General features: G+C 53.1%; 1 protein-coding gene across 5 annotated transcripts in view; it reads left to right on the top strand.

The window, feature by feature from the left end:
• SBNO2 (strawberry notch homolog 2) overlaps window positions 1–27,158 on the top strand; it is a 58,148-nt gene that overhangs the window by 2,099 nt on the left and 28,891 nt on the right. For 2 of the 5 annotated variants that reach the window (XM_080565806.1, XM_080565803.1), the window contains exons 2-5: window positions 3,714–4,072; window positions 9,986–10,209; window positions 11,277–11,356; window positions 17,046–17,169. In XM_080565806.1, coding sequence (XP_080421932.1) covers window positions 4,009–4,072; window positions 9,986–10,209; window positions 11,277–11,356; window positions 17,046–17,169 — 492 coding nt within the window. In that variant the 5' untranslated portion in view covers window positions 3,714–4,008. Of the gene's footprint in view, window positions 1–3,713; window positions 4,073–8,224; window positions 8,885–9,985; window positions 10,210–11,276; window positions 11,357–17,045; window positions 17,170–18,637; window positions 20,994–27,158 lie in introns of those variants that run through there. The other 3 variants (XM_080565805.1, XM_080565804.1, XM_080565808.1) reach the window with 3 other exon arrangements.

The raw sequence follows: 27,158 nt of genomic DNA, 5'->3' as shown, positions 1-27,158 counted from the left end.
GCCACGTTCGCTGCAGGCTTTTTTTGGCGCTAAAGTGTACATGGAGAGGATTTTCCTTTTTTTCTAAATTTTGTGTTTAAAATCCTGAGCGTGTGGTGTGTTTGAGGGCTGTGTTTCCCGACTGAATAGGCCTTTTTTAAGCTTAAGTTATAGATCCCTGAAATGGAGGGTTTATAATGAAAACGCTGACACAGGTTTAAAGCTTTTTGAACAGTGGCACTGTCATAAAGAGCTAACTGTGCAGTCGCTGAATACTGCGCTTTGATTTTTAATCGTGAGAGCCTGGATCTCTCTGGAAAGCCGTCCAGGCTTAATTAGGAGTTTTATATTCTGAACCATTTCGGCTTAAAACTCTTCGGTCTCTTTTGGTAACACGATCAAGATCCGTAAACATGGAGCTCTGAACGAGACCAGTACATGCCTCTCTCACACAGGAGGCGCACGTTGAGCCTGCCTGGAGGCTGCCTGCTTTGAAATGGGGTTTATGTGCTCACAATTAATAGGGAAGCAGGCTTTGGAGTCCTGGAGTATTTCGTGGCCGTGTGTGCACCAGGACGCTCGTTCCCCGCGTGGCAGCACGGCATGGGGTGTCGCAACGTGCTCGGCTCAGACGGGGCTGGTTCCTTCCAACGCGTCTCCTGCGATCGCCTCGAACTGGGGGTAGAGGCAAAGCACAGAGGATCCGGAGACCTGCGTTTCTGGGCTTTGAACCTCAGCTCTGTTCCTCCTGCTCTTCTCTTCCCCTTTAATTAACCAGTATAATAGCGCATTTCTACCTCGCAGGTGTGCTTCTGAGGTTGGCTCATTCCCGTTTGTGTCGGGCTTGTGTTACAGCTACGTCCAGGCGTGCTCCGTTGCTGCCGGACCGTCGCGGAGCTGAGCTCCAGGTGCCTGCTCCGGGCCTGCTCCTGCTGCGGTTTGTTCTCGTCCAGGACCTCGCTTGCGGCAGGGCCTTGCCGGGAGCTGCCCTGCTCAGGGCGAGCCCTTGCTGGAGCAGAGCTGCTGCCTTGGAGAGTGGTTCCGTGTGCTCCTTGTCCGAGCTGCGCGGCCGCCCAGCCGTCCTCCTGCCCAACAAACCCACGTGCTCCGCTTTGGGAGCTTGGGTGCGCGGCTGTGCGCGGTGCTGCTGCACCGGCTGCCGCTAAAACGTGCCGGGGTCCTTGGCAGGGGCGTGCGTCGTGTGTAGGGGGGAATTTGTGCTCTGGCCAGACGTAGTCGTATCGCCTCCCGGGTGGAAGAGCAGGGGCAGACGGAACCTGTCCTTCTCTACGAGCAAGCTTTAATTAAATGTGCTCGGGTCCCTGTTTGAACAACGGTTTGTTTCTCGAAGCAGAGCGTTTGGAGACAGACCATTAGGCTGAGCAGCCTTGCGAGCAGAGGGCACGGCAGTCTGCTTTGCAGCGGCTTCATTGTGGGGAGGTAACGTGAGACGTGCGGCTGCAGCGGGGACCTGCCGGGGACCTGCCGGCTCTGCTGGCGGAGAGGGGCCGGGGAGCAGGGAGGGCGACGACGTTCTGGGGTCTGAGCCGAACGAACAGCGAGTGAGGTCAGCATTTCAGGGAGAATCAGCAGTTAGCTTCAGTTGTGCATCCTTGAGACAAAAGTACCTGGGGAAGATTTAAGAGGAATTCTGTCAGGGAACAGATAATGAACCTTCCTCTTTTGTCTGTGTCGGTGCTAAAGCTGCTGTGCCACTTAACTGCTTAATATTAATCCGAGGAAGTTTAGGGAATGGCACATTGGGGCAGATGCCAGCAGCAAGGCTCCAGACGAAGCTTTTTCCTTCTCTCATTATCTAGGCTTGCATTTCTGTGCTTTTCTTTTGAGGATTAAGGCCATTGTGACTCTTGTTCGTATCCGAACAGCACCGAGGAGCGTCCCGGTGACCGGCAGCGTGAGCCTGGGCGCGGCGCAGCCCTCGGCTGCCCAAGGTGCTGTGCAGCGGTGCTGATCCTTCCCGGGGGAAGGAGGACAAGGACCCCACGGAGCTCGGTCGGAGTCGCCGTCGGTGCCGTTCCCCTCTCCGTACGCGGGCGCGCTCAGCCTGATGCGAGGCACTTCCCCGCTCCCGGTCCGGCTGTTTCCCTGGCAGACCCGTGTGGTGTGAATACAGCCGCCCCGCTCTTCCCCTCACGCCCGTGGCCGTGACATTCCGACTTCCAGGAGCCTCTGGTGGGGTTGGACTTCCCATCCAGCCCCGTGTAGGGCCGGGGGCGTAGATAAAACCCCGGTCGCGGGCTGCGCGCGGTGGAATGGCAGAGCTAGGTCGGGCTGCAGGCTGCCAGCCCGGGGTGCGGGGTGAGGTGACAGCCCGCAGAGCCCGGGGAGAGGACGGGAGCGTTCGCAGGGGGCTTGTGCTGATGCTTGCGCGTTGGAGCCGGAGATGAAGCGAAGTGCTGCTTTCTGCACGGGGTGAGAAGATGGCGCACCTCTCTGGAGAGCGATTCCTTCCTCCGGTGAGCCCGGTTCTGCCCCGACTCAGCTGCCCCTGGCTCTGCGGGCCGCTGCCATTGCAGTGTGTGCGCCCTGCCCAGTCTCGGTGCCGGTTTCCAGCTCTTATTTTTTTTTTCCCTGGCGTTTATAATAAAGTTTCTCGGGCGCAATTTAAATCTGCCTGACTTTAGTCTACCTGTGTGGGAGAGTTCACGTTTTCTCGAGGATGTTTCCTTCCCAAAAGCTGTCTTTGATCCCCACCGACATGGCCTGAGCTTCAGATGAGGAGGGGCTGTGCTGGTGCTGCTCGGGACACGAAGCTCTTCCTTTCCTTTCCGCTCCCGTAACCCCGGTCTCTGGAAGACGAGTTAGCTCTTCTGCACGCACCACCGGCTGCCTCACGTAGACCTGGCAAGAAGCTTTGAAATGATCTCAGCTCTTCTCCTCCCTGTTTACAGACCGTATAATTCCAGCAGTTAATCTGTCAAATAGATTGTTCTCAGGCACTCCGCAGCCCTGCGTTGGCTTGCGCAGCCCAGGTAAGTAACGAGGTTTTCCCCGCTTCCTTTTCCGTCCCGCTCCCGAGCCTGGTGGTGCTGCGCGCAGGAGCTTACAGGGCTAAGTCCGTACAGAACAAATGCACCCAAAGTGCATTCCTGCTTGCTGAAAGCATCCGGGAGATCAAGGTGGCTTAAAGCGCTCGGTTAGCATGCCCTGAAGTGGTTCCATTTTCATCACAGATACTTATTATCTTCTAGATTGATGTTATCCTGCGCTTTTGTAACTGGACTGGGTTGTATTCCGCGTTCGCCTGAGGTTAAATTTTCTCCACTCCTCTGTAACTTTCTAATATTCCTTTGAAGTTGCTGCATCGGGCTCGCTTTGCTTTGTGCTTTCTAATACGCAGGGTTGGAGGCATTCTCCCTTTCTGTTTTCATTGAGATAAATGCCTGACTGGCCTGACTCTTTTCTAAGCCGGTAAAGAACAGACTTTGCGTTCTTTGTCTTTCTTACAAATTCGCCCGTCCTTTACTTAAGAGCAGTGGAGAGCTGGGGTGAGTCACCCCCAGCGTTTTCTGTTTCTGCACGAACTTCTGTCTTCTTGCTAAATTAACTCGAAATCCCTTTTCCAAGAGCGCTTCAGACACACGACCGAGCAGCGCCTCGTTGCGCCGCCCGGAGCTGGATCTGCCTGAAGAAAAGGAGTTAAGCTGTGAACAGGGGACAGAATTTACAAATGGAAATACTTTTTTTTTTTTTTAATTTCTAATTATTTACAGGGAAAAGATCCGATGCTTCAGCCGGCGTCGAGCTGTTGTACTCAGAGGCTGTCTCTCTCCTGCTGGGCTCCGTCTGAGCGCGGTGCGGGCACCGTGGCAGCGGCAGGCGGGCAGGTCGCAGCTCCCCTCCCGCGCTTCTCGTGCGTCACAGCGCCAGTCCCCGCCGGTGCCAGCGACCGGGGCTCTGCCTCGAAGCCTCCCCCTCTCATCGCTCGAGGTGAAATGTTTGGCCGCAGCTCCGTCCAAAAATACGGCGAGAAGAAACTTTAAAGAGGAACTAGAGGCTGGCTTGGCGATGGAGACAAAAACCGCGCTTAGCGTCCCGTGGGGCTCGGTTCCTGTTTCTCCGGGCACTTCACGTACGAGCTGTTCTCAGGAATCCTGTCCCCGGCAGCTGTGGCAGGGTGCCCGTGGCGGGGCGGGGGGCTCGGGGCTCCTGTCCTGCTCCTGCTCTGCGGGCAGGGAGCGAAGCCCCCCTGTGCTCGTGCCTCCCGCTGTGCCCGTGCCTCCTCGCGATCCAATTCCTGGGGCCTTTCTGTCCTCGCCGAGCGCGTTTAACTCACCGTCAGCAGGTTTAGCTCTGCCTGTTGCGTGCATACCTGTGGTTTCCCAGCTATCTTCTTTTAATGGAGAGCAATTTAGAGTAAGTTAACAGAGACTGAAAGGAACAGGGAGGAAGTGCTCGCTTCTCCTGAACGTACCGAGGGTTTTTACCTCGCTCGGTGGCAGCTACCTGTGAACCGCGCCCTTACCCACAGCTCTATCCATCCTGACTATTGCAGAGCAGTTTGTTACGGTTTCCAGGTTGGAAATTGCCTGGTGCAGTACCGATCCCGCAGGTTTCTATGCAGCTCAAGCCGTTAAAAGTTGCGGTTTGTTCCCCGTAGCCCCCAGGCACGAGGAATCCCGCAGGAATCCCGCGGCGACGCTGGCTGTTGGGGCTGGGCTGAACAGCGAGCCCTCAGGAAAGCTCGCTGGTAGTGAAACCCTCCTTGCAGCTTCATCAGAGTGACTTGCGATACAATCAGAGTGCTCACGGGGCTTTATCGCGCTGGGCAGGAAGGTTTCGTTTTCAAACGCCGCACGGGAGCGGGTCCAGTGCTTCCCACGGCCGCGTGGCCGTCGCTCGAGTGCCGTCGCTCCGAGCCTGGGAGGAAGGTCGCCGCGTCCCTCAGCGCTGCGTGCAGGAGGAAGGTGCTGCTCCTGCGGTCAGTAGAAGTTCTGAAAAGTTAGTAGTCAGCAAGCATCAGTTTTGGCTGTTAGGCTGGCAGCGCAGGACGTGGAAATGGGAGCTTTGGCTTGCAGGAACTCGCTGAGTTTCGTGGTTCTGAGGCTGCCCCGAGGACGCCAACCAAGCACCTGCGGAGGCTGTTCGTGCTGGGATGGGCAGCGTCCTGCTGCCCTCGGCCCCCTGCCACATCTCCGTCCTTGGCGTTAGTCCCTTGGGATTCAGGAGTGTAAGGCATAACCGAGAAACGTTGGGGGGATTCATCCTTTTCCGGTTTCCCAGAGGACAAGACCGGGAATCCACAATGTCTGGGCTCCTTCACCTCTCGCTGATTTTCTCGGTGTCTCCGAAGAAAGCATCCCGAGTTCTGGGCTGTCCACCCACCCGTCCGTCCGTCCAGCTGTTGGCTTTGATCTCTTCAGAGGAATCTGTCACGCGAATTCGGTGCGTTGGCATTCACCAGCTGCCTCTTGCTCAAGCGTAGGAGTTTAAACTTGAGCAGTTTTCCTTCGTTTTGCTAATTGGGTCTGACCTATTGTGCAAGAGTTTTCCTAAGGAACTAATGCTGTTGTAGAGAAAAGCACTCTGCCGAGTATCTGGCCGGTGAAATCTGGTGTTGCCAAGACCCAGGATAATGCAGAGCAGGCGGGCAGAAGCTCTGCTATTGATTTTACCCTTCGTAAGTTGCTTTGGATGGAGGAGTAAAGCTGTATATTTGCTACAGCTGTTACGGGAATCGCTGCTGCTGATTTCTTAGCGAAAGCTGTTACAAACTGGAAGAAAAAAAAGGCAAAAAACCTGAACTCTCTGGTGAGAAGAGCAGAGACAGTATTTTAAAGGCACCAGAGGCTATCGATGTCTCTAAAGCAAGTCTGTGATGCTGACCTTAGGTCAGCGCAGCTCCCTGCCTCGGTTCGGTAGCAGCTGAGCTTTATTTATGTGATCTATAAAGACAAGCCATTGATGCTGTTTGCAGCTCTGTGTAGCATTTGAAGAACATCTCAAGTTTTTTTTTTGTTACGTTTTTCTGTTGCTTTGTCTTCCTTACAGCCTCGTACTACAAACGTCTGCCTTGATTTGGAAGGCTGGAGGATCTCGGAGCAGGCTGATGGGACGGAAAACGAAGCTAGCTGTAGGTTTCTGCTCCCCACTGCTTCGTTTGGGGGGTTTGGGCGTCGTAGCACAGGCTTAGTTTATACCATCGGTCCTCTTGTCAAGTCCTCTGGGCGGAGGAGAAAAGCCAGGAGCCGGTGACAGAGAAGGAACGAGGCTTGGCCGTTCTTAAAGCCAGCCCTGGAGTTTCCCCTGTTCCATGGGGTCACGACAAACCTTTGTCTTGCTTGGCCTTCAGCCCTTTCTCTCTTACTACGTCCTTCCTGAGGTGTGAATTAAAATGTCGTAGGATCTCCTGCGGACCACCAGTGGCGTCAGAGAAAAATACGAAGAAAAAGAAGAAAGCAGCCCTAGAAGGCGGAGCAGAAGGCGCCGCCGGGGGTGGCTGGGCAGCCGCCCCGACGGGGCTGCGCCGTTTCTCCCCGGAGCAGCTCCTTTCCTGGCTCCCTCCGCAATGGGCTGGAGGTCAAAGTCTGCATTTATGCAACCCCGTTCGCCAGTTCCATCGCAATAAACCGTGCGCTTCGGGAGGCAGCCCTTGAATATTTTAACATCTCCAGCATCCTTTGGGCGCGGAGACACTATAGAGATAGGCGGGACGCGAGCGTAGCTCTGCCCGAGGAATTCATCGGCGGTCCTTCGGGTTCAGGAGACGTGACGGCAAGCAGGCTTTGCTTAAATGGCTGCCCTTCAGCATCAGCACCTCACTCGGGTGTGCGCGGGGCCGGAGCGCCTCCGGGCAGTGCCGCTGCCCCTGCCGCCGTGCCGGTGAGCTGACTTTTGTCGAGGCAGGCCGGGACGGAGCGGCCTCTAATGAGGCTCCAAGCCTGCAAGCGGTCTGCAGAGTGCTTTTTGGGAGCCCTGGTGCTGACGTTTGGCTAATAAATCAAGGGGCCTGAGGCCGGTATAACAATATTAATTAGGATGCTGGGGTGCTAGCTAAGTGTTTTTAGCTGGTTTTGCTCCTGGGCTTATGGACTATAAAGCCTGAGTGTGGATTTTATAGTGTAATAAAAAGAAACACTTCTGGCTGTAAAAGAACGAGACTGCAGTAAATCTGTGGTGAAATAAAGCCAGAGAAAAGGATCTAGGTGATCCTGCGCCTTTGTAAAGAGTATTTCTTCTGTTAGCAATTAATTAAAATGGTCTGGGTTTTTTTTTGGTAGTTGAATGGCCTTTTCAGGCAGCCTGGCGTTACTTCTGGTGTACAAACCTTATTCTTTGGAGGCGACGTTCCGTCGTGCTCTGCTAGAGAAAACGCACCTAAGGACATCTTGGTCGCTTGGTCCTTTTTTCGGCGGAGCAGCCGCAGCGAGTTTTTTACGATCTGCCGTGCTGCGGGAGGAGGCAGAGGCCGAGCAGCCCGGCGAGCCGCAGCTCTCGCCCGGCGAGCCGCTTGCCAGGTTACAAAACCGTGCGGGTCCCAGGGTGGCGGCCTCTTTATCTAAAATAAAAGGGGGAGTGCTTTCTTAAACCGCAAAGTGCTCAGCCTCTGGCAAACGATTTAATTCAGTCTGGAAGCCTGCGTCTCGTGAAGGCGTCCGCGTGCCCGCCGCTCGCCGGAGCAGCAGGCGGCCGATCCTCGGCTCGCTGCCCGAAGTCCCCGCGTCCGAGGGCTTCGCCCGGTGCCTTCCCCCCTCGCCACCCCCTGCTGGAAGGGGGTCGTCTGCTCCCCTGCACGCGTGAGCCCTGCTCAGAGATGTCCTGACGTGGCTCCAGCCACCCAGAGAAAGAAGTAAACAGTCATTTTAATTTTGCTTTCCATGACAAATGCAGAAATAATCCTGTCGGCTGAAAGGTCACTTATTTTTAAAGGGGCTCTGACTCAGAATTGGCTTTTCAGAAACTCTCCTCGTAGCGAGTATCTTGTAAATGGTCAAAGCTGGTGTTTTTAAACTGCAGCTTCAGTTCGTGCTACTTAGATTTTCGGCATCGGTAGCTAGCTCAAGGAAAATCTGCCAGCCGCGACCCTTTGCTGGGCTGTCACACCGCAGGCTTCTGGTGGCAGACGGTCCTGGAGCAGAAGGTGGCCCGAGGAAGACGCGTGCTTTTCTCTCAGGTTTTGGGTGCACAGATTGCTGTTAATGCTCAGTCACGTTACAGAGAATTTAGCCTCCCCCCAAAGAACCCTTTGTGACATCTTTTCGTTACTTTGCAGGCGTTGGAAGTGATTTTGATTCTGTCCAGCCCTTCGGGATTAGTTTCCCTTGGAGCTTGTCACGGTACCTGCCCCTCTGGAGCAGAGCAGCTGATAAAACTTGAACGATTTAGTCCATTTAAGAAGCTGAGCATTTACTGCTCGCTGGTGGATAAGACTAATAGGAGGAGGAACCAGGTGCTGTGCCGTTTTGTGCCCCTGCCCAGGCGCCCGTGTTGTGGGACTGTCCTGGCTTCGGAGCATCGTCGGAGCTCTCGGTGCCCAAATACCGAGCGGGTGAAAGCCGTGTGATGCTTTGGGAGGTGGTGGTGGTGTCATCTGGTCGTCTGGTGGCGGTGGGTGAGGTTTTCTTGTGCTCGTGGCCTGCCCCCAGCCCTGCCGGGCTGTCAGGACGTGCTGGTGCTGTGCCCCGTGTGCTGCGTGGGGGCGCGGGTTGCGTCCTGGGCTTGGTGCCCGCGCTTGTCTCCTCTGCTGCTCTTGCCCGGTCGTGACTGCCCGTGCCACTGCAGGTTAAATTGCCTCGCGAGGCCAAGTTAAACATGCCAGGAGTTACTTCGGAAGCTTCAACCAGGAAATTGCACTGAAGGCAATGTCTGAGCGTGGGGCTGATCCCTGCCAGAACGGTGATCCTGAAACCATCGTGCTAGCAGCAGGGGGAACGAAAGGCAGCGGGTAAGTGCTTGTGTTTTACACTGGCAGCCTTCGTGCTGAAGGTGCACCACCCGCTCTGACCTCTGCTGTGCACGGCCGTGGGGAAGAGCATCGGTGCTCACTGCACATCCGCCGTGAAGCTACGGGAGACATCGGAGTGCGGCGAGATCGGGGGCGAGCTGTGCCCCCGCCCGGCGAGGTGCTTCTCTCCTGGCTCAGGTGGAACAGCGTTCTGCCTACGCGGCACGTTTTCATCCTCCAGCAGTGAACCTGTCAGCGAGGATTCTTAATCTGCCGGCTGTGAATGTAGGTCGTGGCTACCTGCGAGGCTTCCAGCAGGAGGGCTGCGCTGTGTCTGCGCTGTGCTGCCGCGCGGGTACGTACAGCCGGTCAGGGCTGAAGGTGAATGGCAAACAGCGACAGGCAGGCCAAAAAAAGACTTTTTTTCCATGCGTAGCACTGCGCAAACTGTACGCAGAGAGCTGGAAGTGCTGGCCGTGTGTGTTCCCATCAGTGATGCCAGGACTGTTCTGGAGAGAAGGTGCCCCACCGGGGGTCACATTCTTCTGGCTGAGAGAATTGAAGCTGGCATTCGCCGGGCTGAGTTAAGTGCCTGTGTGCTAATGTGTGCTGATTACCGGTGGCACGTCGGTATCTTACAGGGCTTCGGCTGGCATTCCAGCTGCTTCCTGAGAGCTCAGGCCTGCCAAATTACCTGCTAAGCCAGGGTAAGTTGCTGTGAAAATGAGCGGTCTCGGGGAATCGATCGTTTTAGTCAAGAGTTTGCTCAGAAGTTCAGAATCTTTTTGTGATTAGAAAATTCCTTGAGCTAAAAGCCAGCACTTGGCAGCTGCAGAAATCACGGATGAGTGCGACAACCTGCCAGACTTCTGCAGCGTTTGCAGTGAGGCAGGAGAAGTGTGTTTAAGTTCGCCGTCTAGGTGAATTCCAGGTGCGGTGAGATTTGAGAACTGTTTCCCCGTAAAAACCTCTCTGTTTGGTAAAGAGGCAGCCGGCATTTGCAGCCTGCCGTCTATTTACCGATTTCTTAGCTAGGTTTGATCTTGGCTGTGCTTTCTTGCCCTCCACCGGACTTAAACGTGCGTTTCTGTTCCGTCCTAGGACATGGTGCGGGGAGAAGAGCACAGATAAAGAGCCTCCCACCGCTCCCCAGCCCGCTCCCCCTGCCCGGAGGACTTCATGCGGCGGGACCCGGGCTGATGCCCTCAGCACACGCTGCCATGGACGGGGGGAAGAGCTGTCCGCAGCACGAGCACCAGCAGGCGGGCGACGCGCTCTACAGCGTCCCTGCCTTCCGCTCCCAGCTCGCCGTGCCGGCCATGGAGGTGAGGGCCCCGCAGCAGCGCGCGAGGCTGCCTTGGGGGTGTCCCCGGAGGGGTCTGGGCAAGGCAGCCCAGCTCGGGAGCTGCATCCCGGGAGCCCTGGTGGGTGTTTGCGGGAGCCATTTACCAGACTTGCTAGGCAGCTGTCCAGGGGCAGGAGGTATTGATCGCGAATGCTGGAAGGTGGAGGTGACGGCTGTCTACTTACTGCCTTGGACGTGGGAGGAGAAAAACAAGGCTGTGATTAAAACGACACCTCCTTAAAAGCTGGAAGGTGCCAGGCTGCTAGGGAGAGGGGTGAAGAGCTTGTGCAGAACCGCGAACTTTGTTTCCCTCTCAGCTTGTCTCTGAGAGATGCTAAATCTGTTCCTAGGTCCAGCTGTGCCTTTTTTTTTGAGAGTGGCACAGCGGAGTAGGGTTGTGTTTGTCCCAAAACAGCTTCTAAAATAAGACCGCATCCCTGATGCATTTGTTCTGAAAAGGGCAATAAGCAGACCTTTACCCCAAAATTGTTTACGTGTCCCTGCAGCTCTGTTTCTAAGTCTCGTTTGAGTTTTGCCACATACGTGAACGTACAGGTTAAAAAGAGGCCTGTGTCACCAAGTGCATGGTGCTTCAGACACCAGGTGTTGTTGTTTTGGATGCAAAAAAGGACGTATGAAAGAGAAGCTGAGAAATAGATGTGTTCTTCCCATGACTGTACTGGTACACGCTGAGCTAAAAGCTTCCCGTGAATGTTGGACCCTGTTTGGGTGGGAAGGGGGCGGTGGGAAGTGTGCAGGCGTGTACCTGTGCGAGCCAACTTCAAGAGAATTGGGTCGGTACTCGCTCTCTGCAGAGACTGAAGTTAAAGGGCGACGAAAGGGGAATGGCCCTGTCGTCCTCCGGGGGCAGGAGCAGGACAGGAGGCTCAGAAGCTGGCACTGCAGAGTAGCGCTGGACTACGGGAGGTCGAGAGCCACGTCTGCCGATGGCAGGCGCCGAGGGGGAGAAGTCGCGTTCCTGGCTGAGAGCTGCAGGTGGTTGTGCCGGCCCTCAACTGCTGTAACCGTTTTGGTTTCTGCTTTCAGAATTCCATGCTGGCGGCCGACTCGTGGAGTAACTGCTACCCTGCCTCTTTCCCAACCTCATCTTTCCTAAGCGAAAACCAGTGAGTGCAGTTCTCCTTTATACAGCTCTATGCTCTTGCACACTCCGTGATTCAACTGTTTCTTTAGTACTTTCCTTGTTTACTTTGTTTCTCGAACTGATGGGGAAATAATTGCATCACACTCATCTTGTGGCATTTCATAAACTGCTACATATTGGAAAAAGCAGCAAACAGCTTTAAAAAAAAAAAACAACAAAAACCAACAAAACTTTGATTTCTGGTAAACCTGGTGGCTGCTGTGCGGGAGAAACGGCCTTGTTTTAGCCTGGATTTGTTGCACTAATGGAGTTCCTAAACACCCCATTAGCACAATCTGGCTGAACAAATGTCGTGCATCTGGAGCTTTATACAGATGGCGAATGGTGTGGACAAGAGGAAGGCGTTACCGGCCCCGGGTGGCAGGCTGGTGTGAGGTGAAGGTAGAATCTGCTGCTGTGTAGATGACTAGAAGCTGGCGAAATGCTCTTAGCCCACGTCTGCTGAAAAAAATGTACGCAACCCTAACCGTGCAACCCCGAGTTCAAGAGTCATTACTTTTTCCTCTGGTTATAACTGATAACTCTGCGCTGATAAGCTCGTCCCCCACGGTGCGAAGTGATGAGAATGGGCTCATGTGAGAAATCGTGACTTCCTTCAAAGTAAAGCTGCCTAGTGCACAGGGAGGTGCCACGGAGCAGGGCTGTGCCGGGTCTCAAACCTTCGCATAGTAACAGGGGTTCTGCCCTGTCTGGTGGGAAAATCATCCAGGTTACATGCCTGAAACAGCATTTTTGGGGACCCTTTGTATAATGATAAATGTTGTTCTTCCCTCTCCTCCTTCCCTTTATGATGAACCTCCATCCTGGATCAGAAGGATGGATGCTGGGTGTGACAGGAGATATTTGGGGTGACATAACGTGGCCACGTGCCGTCACAGAGTGACGGGCTGGAGCTCTGTTGGGACGGGGAGATGCTGATTGCTGGGAAGAAGGTCTGAAGGCTGGCCGACGGCCGCTTCGGTCGCTGTGAATACAGGGAGTGGCACAGATGTACAGGATGTGTTTTTATTTAGGTCAGAGGTGGAAGGAAGAAAAGTAAAAGAAACAGAACTCGGTATCGCGAGCTAGAAACCGTGTTCCAGGTGCTTGAGGATTTAGTTCTACCTCCTTCCTGAGTGGATTTTAGCACCTTCGTGGAAAAGCAGAGATCCATCCTCCCGAGCGCTTCGGTTCCAGGCTGGCTGTCAGCAGGACGATCAGCTCCTCTGCTCAGAGCAATGGGACCCCTTTTGTCTCCGAATTAGTTCTGCTCGTTTCTCGTGTGCCTGGTCTGCGGAGGAAGGTAGCCAGCAGCGATAGGGTGAATGTAAGAGGACGGTTCTTGCGGTACGACTACCAAGAAGCTGTCCCACAGGTGCTGCGTGGAGCTCTGCCTTGTTAGTTACTCCCCAAAGTGAGGACTGGAGAGGAGCTATCAGATAAGTTCAGTATCTTTGCTCTTAGCTAGCCCGTCTCTGATTGGAAGAGGGTGTACTTTTTGAGCGTGATTCCTGTAAATTACAGTTTGTGAACCCTCAAGAGAGCTATAACAGAATTTCTGTTTTGCTGCATTGAACCACAAGATTAGATTGTGTTTGTCTATTGTGTTTTTTTTTCTTTGACCGTTTGTTCTGGTTTTGCCCCTCACTTTTTTCTTGTGTAGCGCTGCTCTTTGCTGTTTGTTTCGACTCTGCTGGAAATGTTGTAGCCTTGATCCTGCAAAGACATGCCTCCATTTAACGCTGGTGTAAACTTGTTGACTTTGCTATCGTTACTTTAGGAAAGGAGGCTCATTGCAGCGTTTATTTGCTGGAGAATGGTTTAGTCAAGGCCGCACCTTTAGCTTCCTGTTTTTCATATCCTGGTAGCTGTAAAAATTACCTTTCAGGTGAAATTTTCCATATCTGTATTTCATGACAAACAAAAGAAGCCTGTCCTTTTGTATTTGAAAACTGCAGCTGAGCTTTTTTAGGTGGGATATTGTAGGCTGAGTGCGCTCCAGGTAGAAACCCCGAAGGGATGGAAGCAAAGAGGGGGATTCTAAAGGGAGTCATAATTAAAGCTACCACATTATAAGAATAAAAATATAAATATAGATGGAATTAGAGTTAGTCCAAGATTCTTCAAAATCCTGGTAGCAGAAGCCTCCTTTGCGAGTGGCTGTGTTTGGACACGGCTTACTCCCCTAGCAAAGGGCTTTGTCCTGAGGCAGGTTTTTCCTGTTTCTTTTCAGTAGTTTCATGCTGGAGAATTTCTTTAAAAGATACCAATGCTCGCCTCTTTGTTTCGGCTTTTCTTAACCCGAAAATGTAAACAGTGGATTAAATGTTGCTGAAAGAACAAACGGTGTTCAGGTGCCCTGCAGGGAAGGGCTGGAGCTGGGCTGATTTCAGGGCGGTTATCCCAGAAGCGCTGGGCTTCCTTCGCGGCGCTGGGCTCGGTGCGCTCCTTGCTTCAGGGAGCTCTGGGTCAGGCCTGTTGAGCTGTTGGAAGTGGTGTCACACATCTACAGAAAGTATTCCTCGAAACCGGGAGCGAAGATTTCTCGCCGGGTTTCTAAAACACACGCCTCCCTTCTCTTCTACCGCTTTCATGCACTTCTCCGCTTCACCACCAGTGAGTGGGGTACCACGTGCCATTGTGTAAAGTAGGCTTTGGAATCGTGAGTTGGTCTAACGATGGGGAAGAGGAGTGCCTAGATTGTTGTCCAGGCAGTAGGTGACCTTGCCAGCCCGCCTCTCGTCGTCTGCTGGTCTGAGATGTGGAATTTGCATCTCTGGATGGGGGGCTGCACCGTCAGAGCACGGCGCCTGGCTGAAACGCCCAAAGGAGGTCTGCACTGAAATCACAGCCTGGCCCCCGAGGGGCTTCAAGTGCATCGGACGCGTTGCTGAGCAGCTGGCGTGGAGCAGGCGCGGTATCACGGAAGGATGGAGACCCAGCTCCCGGGAGGGACGTGCACTGCGTTGGCTCACCAGAGGTGTGGATCCCAGTAAGCCTGCCCCCAGCGCGTTCCTCTGGGTCCTTCTGTTGAAAATGTGAGTTTCAGGGAAATTGAAGGAAATGATCAAATTCTTTTTCAAAAAAACAAGCAAACAAAATGCCCAACAGCCTTCTTTTGGAGTATGTGAAATAGCCCTACCAGGCGACCCGCTGGCTGGACTGACATCAAATGATTTGGGTGAGTCAGATGTCAGTTCAGGTTTGCCTTGTACCAAACTGTTCCACTGCTTCTATATTTAAAGCGGGTGGCAGCAAAAACAGCAGGCTTGCTCTTTAAAGCAATTGTCTGAACTTGATATAATCCGAAGATGCTCCCCACCCAGCTCGTGATGTCCCAGAAAGATGAAAGAATTTCTGAGCCGTTATTCCTTCCAGGAGGGTAGCAAGCAGCTCTGCAGTAAGACGGATGATGTTTGTTGGCTTCCAAACGTTGTGCACCTTCACGGACTTTCCTTTACATTCCCCTTGATTGCTTCAAGAGGCAACCTCAATGCGAATCGGTGGCTGAAAGGGACTGATGTAGTGCTTGCACCCAGAGTAGCTTCCATGGAGCAGTTTGCTGGTAACCAAATCCTGGAGAAGGTGAGCGGGTATGGACAGGGCAACCTTCCTCTGAGGCTGTTTTCACGTCCTGGCTCTGGCAGTGCGGCGAGGTTCCTTACTCGATTCTCGCCGGTAACGCTGGATTTGCAGTCTGATCCGAGCCAACCTGTCAGTGGCTTTATGCCAGCTCTTCAAACGAGGGTGGGCGTCTTCTGAGTTCGTGATGGAGGAAAGAAAGGCAGAGCACAGTACCAAAGGTACTAAAAGGGTGATGGGAAATGCTGCGTGCTCAGTGGCTTTCCTAAGAGGGTCTCAGAGCAGTGCACTGAATTCCTTTTAGCCTTTATGTCAGGCCTCCACGAGAAGAAAGGCGTCACGTTCACAGCTTTGAAACCCAGATTAAGGGAGGCAAAGCGACACGCCAGTGCTGGTGATGGCATGGCAGTTCCAGCCAGGGAGGCCGGGGCTGGCTTGGTTTGGTTTCCCTCCCGTTACCTTAGCTGACTTCTGGCCAGCCCCACAAGGCACTGGTGAAATGGGAGGCGATGGTAATTTTTGTGGTAAAAATAGTTTTCCCTATTCCTGGTTAGTTCGTTAAGCGCTGGCCAAGCTCTGTCCTCGCGCAAAGGAGAGAGAGAGACCACAGCAGCTCCAGCCTGAAAGCAGCTCAACAAGCCTTTCCTGTGCGTAAATACGTTAATTCCCAGAAACTGTACCCGGATTTTAATTTGGCTGAAAAGATCGAGGAGCCACAAGGCAGCGTTAAATTGCCAGATCTGTTACATGCAAGGGTGCTAAATCCACCGCTGCTGCTTTTTGAGGGTGTTATCTTTACGATGCAAAGAAAAGAAAGGAGATAACATAAATACGTATGTAACGTGAAGCACGGCGTATGAATGAGCTGCTAGCCACACGTGGTGTTTTAATTGCTTAATAATATTTTGTTGGCGTAGTCATTCCCCAGCTCTGCTCCTGGACGGTATTCCTTTTTAAATTTTGCTTCTCCCTCCCCTCGCGTTGCCTTGCTGAAGCTGATTGCCGTGGCTTCTGAGAGCTTGGCACCACGAAGAGCGCACAGCTTGCCACGAGAGGAAACCAGGCAGCTCGGCCGAACCGTGGCTCCAGCGTGAAAACGTGTTGGGTGGCGATTGCCCAAGCGGCGTGAGTGCACAGCCCTTACGGGAAAGATTACGAAGCACATTCCTTGCTCCTGCAGGAGAGGGAAAGGCTCGCGTGTGTAATAGCAAAACCAGAAGGCAGCCTGAGTGCGGGCCAGAGGCTGCCCCTGGGAAGGAGGAAGGGAATTGCTCTTGTGCAATCCTTACCTACCCTCTGCTCGCAGGAAGCCAGCGCCAGGGGGGGAGCAGGAGGAAGTGCTGGCGTGTGCCCTGCCCAGCAGGGAGGAATCAGAAGACCTTTGCCTTTTTTCGCTTGTTAGTGCAGTCGAGATTTTGCTGCGTTACTAGGCATAATCGGCTCCATCCAGAATCCATCCCTGCCTGGGCTAGCAGTTCTGTCTGGGCGTGCGTGTCCCCAACCCTCCCGTCTTTCTGTCTCCAAGCCGAGCGCTGTGGCTGGTGTGAAGCTCTCTGCCAGGGGTGTGCAAAGGGGGCTGTTCTCTTTCCAACGCTGCGAGCTCGTCTGTGCTACTTCGCAGTTTTATGACCCGAAGAAGCACTCGGGTGTGATATTTCCGTGAAACTCGATGCTTGCCCTTATGCAGTGTGATTGTCAGGTTCCATCACACCTGTCAAACGCTTGGCGCCGGGACATCACCAGGCTTATTTTGCTTTGTTGTCAGGACTGAAATATTATTTAGTCCTGCAGATTATTATTTTTTGCTATGAAATCCTTCCCAATTTACACAAATTGCTGAGAATTCAATTCGTAATCTTAATGCAGCTCTCCAGATTCTTGCGCTCCTGAGTCTGGGAAGTAGGATGCAACTTGCAGCTCTCTTATTGTGCCGCGCAGATATCTCTTCTGGGTAAACACACCTTTTTAAAATCAATCTCCTGTATGTGTCATCCCGTAAATGACCCTTCACCGCTAATGCTGGAGTCTGAAGCAACCTGAGGAATACTCAGAACTGCCAGGAAATAACTGCTTTTCCCATTTCCTTACAGGCAATATTTTAATTCCCCTCACGATTTTTATATGAATTCCATCAGCAGACCACATTTCTTGGATACAAACTATGCATCTGTGGACCCCACTGACTTCTTACCAAAAAATGGTGATTTTCCTCAGGTGAGTACATAGCTACTGACGGCTTTGGGGAAAAACTGTACTTTTGTGATGGTGGGTTTGGTTTTTCAGGGTTGTGGTATAGAGGGGAAGGGAAGAGGCCAGCAGTGTCTTAAATTTGTCTGGCCTCACATAGGAATCTCACATAGGAATTGCACACGAATGGGATAAATTCTGCTAGCAGCAATTCAGAAGCTATCCATTGTCTTGGTAGGAGCAAGAATTGCTTGTGGCTTTTAAAAATACATTTAACAAATGCTGACAGCACATGGGAGAATCCTGTTTGCAGGAGGGTGTAGGTAAGTGTGAATGTGAAAATGCTTCAGTCAGTTAATTCATTTGCCTCCTAAAACTTTCTTCACTTACACATATTGCACTTGCTTTCTTGCTAATTACAAGTGGTGGATTCCTGAGCAGTGAATGTTTAAGGACTACATCAGCTCAGTGCCTAACGAACTCAGGGTTGAGCCAGTTCCTGTTTTTTTTTTTTTTTTTTTTTTCTTCAATGTTGGTGAAGTGTGGGAGTCAGTCTCCCTAGTTCATTTGGCATCCCTAGGGACCAGCAGGCATCCTTACCTCTGGGATCCCTCTGGGCTGGAAGATCTTCCTGTAGAGTTTTTGAAATGCTTCACTTGCTTTTAGCAACATCTTCTGGTAAGATGAGTCAGTGAAGGCTGGAAAGTGCAGCTTCTGTGACAGAGCTGACTTGAAATAAAGAAGGGGCTAACTACATCCTTTCTGGGAGTTAATATAGATGCTGTCAGTGCCTGTGCATGTTCTTTGCAATGTTTTTTTTTATACCCAGTGTCTGAAGATACATAGTGAGTGAAACTGTAGAAAGTTACCCTGCTCTGATCTATCAAGGCAACAGCCAAACTGAATGAACTCTGTAGCCCCGGCCCTTCCATCGCAGTAAGTTACTGCACTGATTATTGGGGAAGCAGATAATGTGCTGGATGCAGTCCAGCATCCTCCCTCAGGTAGTCAAAGGGCACAGCCTGCTGTGCTTCAGGAACTTCAAAGCAGCAGCCGAGGAGTGCGGCAGAGCTGCCGAGCGCCCCGTCGCTGCCAGCCCCTGCCCTGCGACCTGAGCCGCTGCTGGAGCATGGCTCTCCCTCCAGGCAGAAAACATGAGAAGGGGCAGAACTGGCACTGCAGGGCTGGCACGTGCTGCAAGTCAGGTGCAGGGTAGGTTTTTGATTAGACGATGCAGTGAGGAGCTTACGTGAAAAATTTCAGGGTAATTTTTGTATACTTACGGCCTCCTGATGAGGCTTTATTAGCAGGCTGGCTGGGGGCTCAGCAGTTGCTGACAGATTGGACCTTACAGCCTCAAAGGTGCCCGGGGGATATCAAAGGAACCTTTCAGGTGTGCAGAACCATGGGCTGCGTTCAGAATCTTCATCTATGTTATCTACAAGTCAAATCAGTTTCATTAAAAGTACTCTTTTTTTTTCTGGTCACACAAAAGCTTACCAGCAGAGCCAGGCTTCCTCTGCGTGTGGGAAGGAGCTAATCTGAACATCGCAGTTGTCTGCCCCAGGTCTGTGCCTCGGCATGGCAGATAAGCACGGCGGTGCTGTTGGGGTGTGTATGCAGTGGAGCTGTTTGGTTCCAACCCTTTCTGCATTCAGGTGAAGATCGACCCTTCTAGATCTTGGCTCTTAATTCTAGCCGTGCCCTGCAGCGCAGCGCTAAGTTGCTGAGAACAGCAGAAGGGAGACGTGAGGATAAACTGGGGCAGTATGTATGTGCTTTGGGCTGGCATCGTGCTTTGATACGTCAAGAAATGCTTCAGTAGGCCCCAGTAAGCTCCTGTGAGCTTTTGAATGCTTTTTTTCCTCTAACTGCCGAATGTCAAGACACGTGTATAAACAGAAACTCTTTCCTTTGTAATCTCTGTTCCTCCTGCATGATTCATTGGGATGCCTCAGCTTCTTGCTTTGCAGTGGATGCAGTGTCACGAACGTTGGATTATGCTGCTGAATTGGTTCAGCAGGGAAGAGCAGCTTGACTGTAAAGAACTTTATTCAGAAATGCGGCACGAAATACATTTATAGCAGTAGAAACAGCAATTTGATGCATTTCCCCTCTTCTTGAGGGAGATGTGCGAATTCCCGCTGTGTTATTTTCTTGGCAAGCCCAGAGAGAGGTTTTGAACCTCCTTGGGGGTCTGATTTCTGCAGGTTTGGTTTTACACATGCTGGGGATTCGAGCCCTTTGAGGTAAGCCACTGGCGTGGTAACCCAAATTCAGCTCCCTGAGCAGAGCTGCCGGGGGTGCTTCGTGTTCGCGACTCGCCCGACGCCACCAGGCTGCGCGGTCACCAGTAGCTGTTGCTGGTCCAGGGTCTTCTGACTGGATAAAACCAGATAAGTAAATGAATTATAATAGCATTGATCTTGGCCTCCTGCAGAATTAATTGTGGGAGGAATGAGGCAGAAATGTGATCCGCTCAACCTGTGCGAGCCATTTAGCAGCCTGCGATGGGGAGAGGGAGACGGGTCCTCCCCGCAGGTCTCGGCGTGCGGGTCTGGTGGAGTTTGGCTGATGGGTTTAACGGGAAAGGGGCTTAATTACTTTAACTCGCACACTTTGTAGTATCTTAAGTGGTCGATCAGCTTCCTTCCCCTGCTGCATGCGGAAATCGATCTCCGCCAGCTTGACAAGGGCAGATTTTGGAGATTCTTTGTGAAAAGGAGAAGCCCAGCTGCTGCGAGACTGCACCCGGTACAAGGTGCCTGCAGAAGTTCTTCTGATTCAAGGATAGGAATGAAGCGTCCATCTCTGAATCCATCCCAGCCGAGCCAGTTCTTTTGCTTTGCTGTCGCACCACACAGGGCAGGTGGTGCCACACAGGTTCACACGGGGTTTAGAGCATTTTATGGGTGTTTTTCTGGCCTGCTCAGTGGTTCTCTGTAAGCCCGTGCGCTGAGCGTTACTGCCTGGGACTTTCTGGAGATTCCCACAGATAACCCAAGGCAGTGATGTGTCACCCTGTGTGCTCTGAAACCGAGAAACACTGAATAAGATTTTTGTTAGAGCTTTGTTTTCCAATATGAAACTGCTCTGATCTAGTTCGTATTTCAGAGCGGCGTCTGTCTGGGGCTGCCACAGTGCAGACAGACGTGTGCTTGCCAGGTGCCTCGTGTGACAGCGCTAATGTGAAATAACACAAGTTTTGTGCTCTTCTGTCTCCCCAAGAGGCGTTTTAGTCTTAGCCAACCTCCAGCTCGGGCTGCTTGCCACGCTGAAGCGTGGAGCCAGAGCAGCCTTTCTGAACCCTTGGCTCTTGTCGCCTTCGAGTTTTTTGCGGGGTTTGCCGCAAGTGCTCTGACATGTGAGCATGTGGTAGGCACTAATGTGGAAATACGTTGATATAACCTAGGGCTCCCTAAACTGCCAGTCATTCCAAAGAAAAGCCGATGCTTTTCTGTAGGAGCCAGAATTGGAGCTTGGATCTCGTAGAGCGGGCAATTAACTGGAGGCAGTGGCATCCATCTGGAGTCATCCGGGAATGTCCTGGAGCCTTTCCATCCCTTGCTTCAGCAGTATTTTCCACTTTACTGATTTCCTGCTGTCCCAGATGCCAAACTGTTAAATATTAACAATCTGCACGGAAAGCTGAAACATGCCATTCAGGAGGTGTGGGAGCAGCTTGGGTGGCTGTATCTTTTCAGGTGACTGTATAGGAAAGTACCTGTCTTTTCTGTACTTGCCTGGCGTGGTGGCAGGAGTGGCAAGTCCCATGAAACGTGGTGCTGGTATGACCATGCCAGACTAAGGACTGAAACCAGAGAGAGAACATGAAGAGTTTGCACGCTTTGGTAAGAGATTCCTGATTAAATCTGTGGTCACTGGGCAGCCGAGATAAACTGGGTGCTTATGTGAGAACCTCGGCTGTCTTCGTACGTGAGTACAGCTTATTCTCTCGTCTTTGTTCAGATACCAGAATCCGGCGTGTGACAGCAAGCTCTGCTGTGCTGCTGACCCGCACCCTCAGGTTACAGCGCTGTGCGTGCCTGCGTGCGGCCCGGCAGTGCTGGCCTTTCTGCACGCTGTCCTGGGGGCCCAGAGGAAGGGGATGGAAACGTCACCTCTGATGTGGGGCGAAGCTTTGGGATCCTGTGTGTGATTTGATGGTGAGCTGGTGAATGCTGCGTCCCCGGCACGTACCTGCGGCTGTTCGGGGCTGCAGCGGGACTCCAGCCTAGACTCGGGCTGCAGAGGCGGTTTCTCTTTCAAGAGTTTTCCGGGGATGCACGTGATGCTGAAAATGGATTTAAAAGGTCTAAAGAGCAGATGCCTACTGATTCTGTCGAGGTGTTTGTGCAGTAAACACTTCCTGCTGGTGGTGGTGATCTGAGGATTGTTTGTGCGACCGAGGGCTTGAGGAACCGACCCAGGGGTGCAGAGTGGGAGGCTGAACTTTCTTCCTCCAGCGCTACCCTTTGAGTCCCCGTCTTCTCTCCCTGTTCTGTCTCAGGGCTCCTCAGCTGCGCCTTCAGAATGCAGACTGCTGGCCAGATGGTGCCATCAGAGGGAGTTGCCACACTTCTTAGCTGCTCTGGGAATTTCTTTTTAGTTGAGTCATTCACCACTGGCACTTGGGTCTGGTGAGAAGCCATTTCTGCGTGTATCGCAGCAGCCTCGATGAATGCCTGCTGCATGTTGGAAAAGATGCTTCATGTGCGTGGCCAGAACAGCCGAATGGGGACTTGTTTCCTCCACAGTATTTTTGTTTTTTTGGCTTGCTCTTGGGTGATTCATCCTTGCCGGTCTGTTGGCATTCTTTATGTAAACAAGTGGCTTAAATTAAGGTTTAGAAAATAGTTACGAGGCCATATTGGAGTCTGATAGCACTTCTCGATCTTGGGAACTGTTGTCTTAAGCCAGAGCCTTGCTCAGACCTTGCGGTGTCGTCATCTTACAGAAAAAGTCCGCTGACTGCACGTACATCCTTAGAAATCAAACCCCGGAGGAGATGCACGACTTCGGTTTCCCCAGCTCCCCTCCTTGTCTGCTTTTTACTCCTCTGGCCTCGAAACCTGACGTCTCGAGGTGCCGCCGAGCCCGCTGCTGCTGTGCAGTGATTCTGTCACAAAGGCATTTTTATCACAGCAGGGCTCTCTCTTGTCGCTGCTGCTCGGCGCTGTGGGTTGCCGCAACAAAACGCTGGGTCCGGGAGGTTTGAGTTTATGCTCTGGCATCTGGTGTCTCCAGGCCAGCGTCTGTTAACCGCGGTCTGAGCGCCGAGCCTTATCGAAAAGCAGAGCGAGCTGTTCTAGAAAAGCATGCCTGTCACTTAACTACTTGCTTCTCGGCCACCGCAGGTTTTTCTTTAAGCTTCGCTGTTCCGTCCTGTTTAGAATCACGTAAAACACGCGGCTCTGCCCGTTTCCTCGGAGCCTTTTTCTGACGGTCACTCTGCTTCCCTTTGCCTAACTTCACTCAGCTTCTTCCTTCGGTCTGTCCAGCCCAGGGCCCTTCTGAACACGGAGGCTCCTCTGCTGGCTGTGTTTTCCCTAAGTCCCACTGACAACAAAGCTGCCCTTCCCGCAGCGGGGCTGAGCAGCTCCCGGTGAGCACGGACGGTGTGGACACGGCGCCCTGCGAGGGAGCCCAGCCGGGGCTCGCTCCTTGCCTTTGCTCGCTCCTTGCCTTTGCTCGCTCCTTGCCTTTGCTCGCTCCTTGCCTTTGCTCGCTCCTTGCCTTTGCTCGCTCCTTGCCTTTGTTCGCTCCTTGCCTTTGCTCGCTCCTTGCCTTTGCTCGCTCCTTGCCTTTGCTCGCTCCTTGCCTTTGCTCGCTCCTTGCCTTTGCTCGCTCCTTGCCTTTGCTCGCTCCTTGCCTTTGCTCGCTCCTTGCCTTTGCTCGCTCCTTGCCTTTGCTCGCTCCTTGCCTTTGCTCGCTCCTTGCCTTTGCTCGCTCCTTGCCTTTGCTCGCTCCTTGCCTTTGCTCGCTCCTTGCCTTTGCTCGCTCCTTCCTCGCGCACTGCAGCAGCTCGACGTGCAGCTGCTTTGGCAGGGAGCTCGGGTACCCCTTCTAGAACTGAGCTGTGCTCGGGCTGGAGGAAGGAGGTCAGTCCAGCCTGGCCTAGGCTGTGGGGTCAGGCAGGAGTTGGCTGCTGTTGGGCCGAGCCGTTTGCAGGAGTGCGGTAAGGTGCATTACAGCCTCGTGCGATCCCTTCCAGACAGCTCGTGGTGTATGGGGGCTCTTGGCCACGCGTTAATCGTACACCAGCCCTCTTCCTACTACCACCCCCTTGCGATCTCCTATTAATCTTTCTCGTTAAAGGGAGGGGGCAATTAACCTACTCTTAAAAAAAAGTATTAATTTTTAAAAGTGCTTCAGCGCACAGAGCTGTGGTGATTTAAGAGAGATCAATGTACCAGTTATTAAATTATAAGAAGGACTCGGTTCTGACCGAGATGAAGAGTTTCCCAGAATAAGAAACCACCTGGAATTTCCTATCGCTGTCCTGGAGTTATGTCTACGGGGAATAGAGATAGTGAAATCAATTAGCAGACAATTAACCGGCTCTGGTGCCTCCGCAGCACTTTGCGAACAAGTTGCTGTACGCGCTCACCTCTTTGTTTTCGTACTCCGGGGCTGGGCTTCTGGCCTGACTTAATTACACTCGAAAAACACCTTTGGTGAGGTGCCTAACGCTTGGTGCCGGGGTTTAGAGAAGCAGAGGTGGGGATTGCGGCGGCGCCTGACCCGGTTACGGTAAGCGCGGTTCTGCTGCGCCGGTGGCTGCGGCGTGCGCCCCCCCGGAGGGCAGCCGAGAGCGTGGTGTTCGTCTGCCGCCGCTGGCACGGGCTGTGTGGCTCAGCACCTGCAGGGTGCCTGGGCGATCGCACGCCAGATAGCACCACGAGACGATCCCCCAGCAAAGGGCTGAGCACCAGCCTGGGCTCCCAGCTCAGGGCTGTGCCGGCATCGCCTTCCTTCGCCTCCTCGCCCACCGACGGCATCAGCAGGGGCGGAGGTTTGGCTGCCTCGTCGTTGGGTGAGCTTTAGGAGTAAATCTTCCTCCTCCATATCCAAAAGGAGCTCTTGGGGTAACTGAGGTGGCGATAGCCGTGGTTAAGAGTAATTCTGCTTTTGGGACCTCATTTGTTGTCAGTCGTGCTTGGCTGCCGCTCGCAGAAGCGGGGTGGCCGAGGCGCCGGTGGCCCTGCGAAGGGGTGCGAGGGCCTGGAGGAGGACCTGGCTCGGATGCTTCCTCCCTTCCAGGCTTGTTTGTTTTCATCTGCTTTGCTGGCTTCTGACGCTGCTATGCCCACCTTCTAGGCAGGAGAGAAGGCATGGGAGGCAACAGAAAACTGCCTTCTGCAATTCTTGGCAAGCCCTGGTCTCTGCCTCCTTCCCTTCATAAACCTAGCAAAAGCGGGAAAAGCACTGGTCTGAAACACGGAGTGCTCTTGAAAAATGCTGGTAATATAATTTAATAGCAGACCACTGGGAGATGTATTAAAATAGATGCTTTAATTCAAAGCAGAGTTGGTCTGAGTCAGTCTGATGGAGCGAGTTTCCCTGTCTCCAGTTCTGCTGGTGGTGGCTGCGTGTCCGCCGGGTAACACACTGAGGCCTCTGTTCCGAGGGGCTGCCTCGAATGCTCTTTCAAACACCCCTCACTTCTGCAAATTGTCCCTAATGCCACTGGTCCTACCACAGCAGTCACCGTGAGAAGTTTGCCTCCGACACGAATGGTTTCTTCATTTTTTATTTCCCTGGTCTCGTGTTATTGTTGTTATCATTGTTAATGTTATTAATCGCAGCCTCTTGCTGCCTGCTTCCACGCGCTGCTTTCTTGCAGCTCGCAGGATCACCTGCAAGAATTTCTTCTCTTACTCTGGCTTTCCTTTATGCTTCACGCTGTTACCCAGCTCCTCCTTATTTCAAAACTCTTCACACTCCCACCAGCCTGAGATTTCTCCCCTGCACCTTGGCCCCAAAAGCCCCATCCAGCCTGGCCTTGAGCATCTCCAGGGCATCCGCAGCTTCTCCGGGCAGCCCCAACAAGTGCTTCCCGAGTGCCCTGTCCTCGGGCCAGCCAGGTTCTGACAGCGTTTGCTGATCTAACGCACCCTCCGCATGCTCTGCATTCAGCTCTGGTTATAACATACCTCCCCGCTGCTTTGTTATCCTTGTTCTTGGTGTCTGCTTTAAAAATAAGCCTTTTGTGGTCTCACCTTGTCAAAGGCTCCGCGCAGTCACCACGCACCGTGCTGCCTCTCGCTCTCTTTTGAAACTAGAGCAGAAGCTGCCCTGTGCGAGGCAGGAACAGCTCTTCAGGTCTCACAACAGCCAAAATGCCAAGCCTCGCACCCAGCGTAGCGAAGCCGGTCACGTCATGGGAGCGGGAGAAGCACGGCCTGGGCTGTACGATACATGCTCCTCCATCTCTCACCCCTCTGGAAGGAAAAGCCAACCCCATTAGGACAAACCGCAGAGAGTTCAAATGTTCAGGACTCTTCCACCTTTTAGCTACTTTTAAGACATTTTTCCAAGGCACTGAGGACGTGCCGTGCTTTGGTTAAATATCCTCTTTGCTGCCTGAATGGCCCTCCGGCACGTGAAGCTGCCTGTTTGCACCACCTTTAGGCAGCGAAGTGCTGCAGGAAATTCAGCCCCAAACCCTTTGGTCGTGAGAGCGCCGAGCCAGCGGCCCTCCTCCTGTACCCAGCCCTCCTGCGCTATCCCACATCGATCTGTGCTCGCGCTTTCCTAGAAGTTCAGCACGTGCTTTCAGGAGACCATCAGCACGTTCAGGAAGCTGCCTGGTAGGTCGGTGATTAAAAGGTTGTGGATGATTACCTGTGAAGATGACCCGACAGAGTAACTAAGGGGGGCTAACGTGGCAGGTTCTGCAGGATGACGGTAAGTCAGGCTGGTGGTGTGAGCCCTGGAGTAGTTCTGCTCCCCTACCCCGGTTGTCAGCAGGCACGTTCACAAGTCGATTGTGGAGAGGGGAAACGCCGTGGCATGCTTTCTCCCCTAGGAAGAGTTCTTAAAATACCAGGCGGTGGTTTTTCAGTGGGAATCTTATCTCCTGTGATTGTATTGCTGTGGTATTGCAAAATCAATTGAGCAGCCCTGGTATCTACGGCAATGCCACCTGTCTTGCTTCCTTCTGCTGTCCCAGGTTTGTTGCCCGCATTTTGCCCCGTTTGTCTACTAAGAGAAGAGGAAGAAGAAATAAGTCACCTGCTTTTTAAAGGCTACAGAAATAACAAGACGTTAATCTTAGGCAAACATTGGTGGTGTAATCAAGGTCACACAACGAGTCAGTCACCAGCAAGTCGCTAATTAAGACATTTCAGAAATGTATTTGGTCTCCTCACTTCAGACGTATCATTAAAGCACCTGTCCCAAGCTCCAGGGCCCTGCCAGCTAATTAAAGACAATCAAATTCAGATCCAAGCAGCAGTGAAAGCCCGCTGCCTTTCTCCGACCCAAAGCAGCTGCCCACAGAAACCAAACGCTTCGTTTTCACCCCGGTTCCTGCAGTCGCGCAGCACTGCGCTGCGCCCCGGGAGCTCCGCGGTGCCTGGGGAAGGGCTTTCTGCTTTCCCTTTCCCTTCTTGGGAAGGGTGGAACTTGTGGGCTGGGTGCTCGGTCTGATGGAACTCGGATCCTCGTGACTAAGGGTTCTTGGTGCCTTCATCCCTGCGGACCCCAGCTGCCCTGTTCGCAAGGGCCTCATCCTGCGGGTGCCGTTGCAGCCCTGGGGGCCGTGTGCTTTTCTCGCAGGGGTCTCCGAGGGCAGCGCTCGCTCCTCATCCCACGGCACAGAGCAAAACCGCCCCCTGGCTCGCTTCCCCGGGGTCTCGGAGGGGCTGCGAAGCTCTGCAGGTGGTGCTTGGATGCTGCTCTCGGCCCCTGCAGGCCTGCTGGGGGCTTTGCTGGCTTCTCTTGCTGCTGGCGCTGAAGTTCTGCTTTTGCCAAGCGCCTCGCACCCCGGGGTTTTCCAGCAGCCCTGGGCA

Source organism: Anser brachyrhynchus (assembly GCF_964034855.1).
Source record: "Anser brachyrhynchus genome assembly, chromosome: 23".
Classification (NCBI taxonomy): domain Eukaryota; kingdom Metazoa; phylum Chordata; class Aves; order Anseriformes; family Anatidae; genus Anser; species Anser brachyrhynchus.
This window is presented reverse-complemented; position numbering and strand designations above follow the sequence as displayed.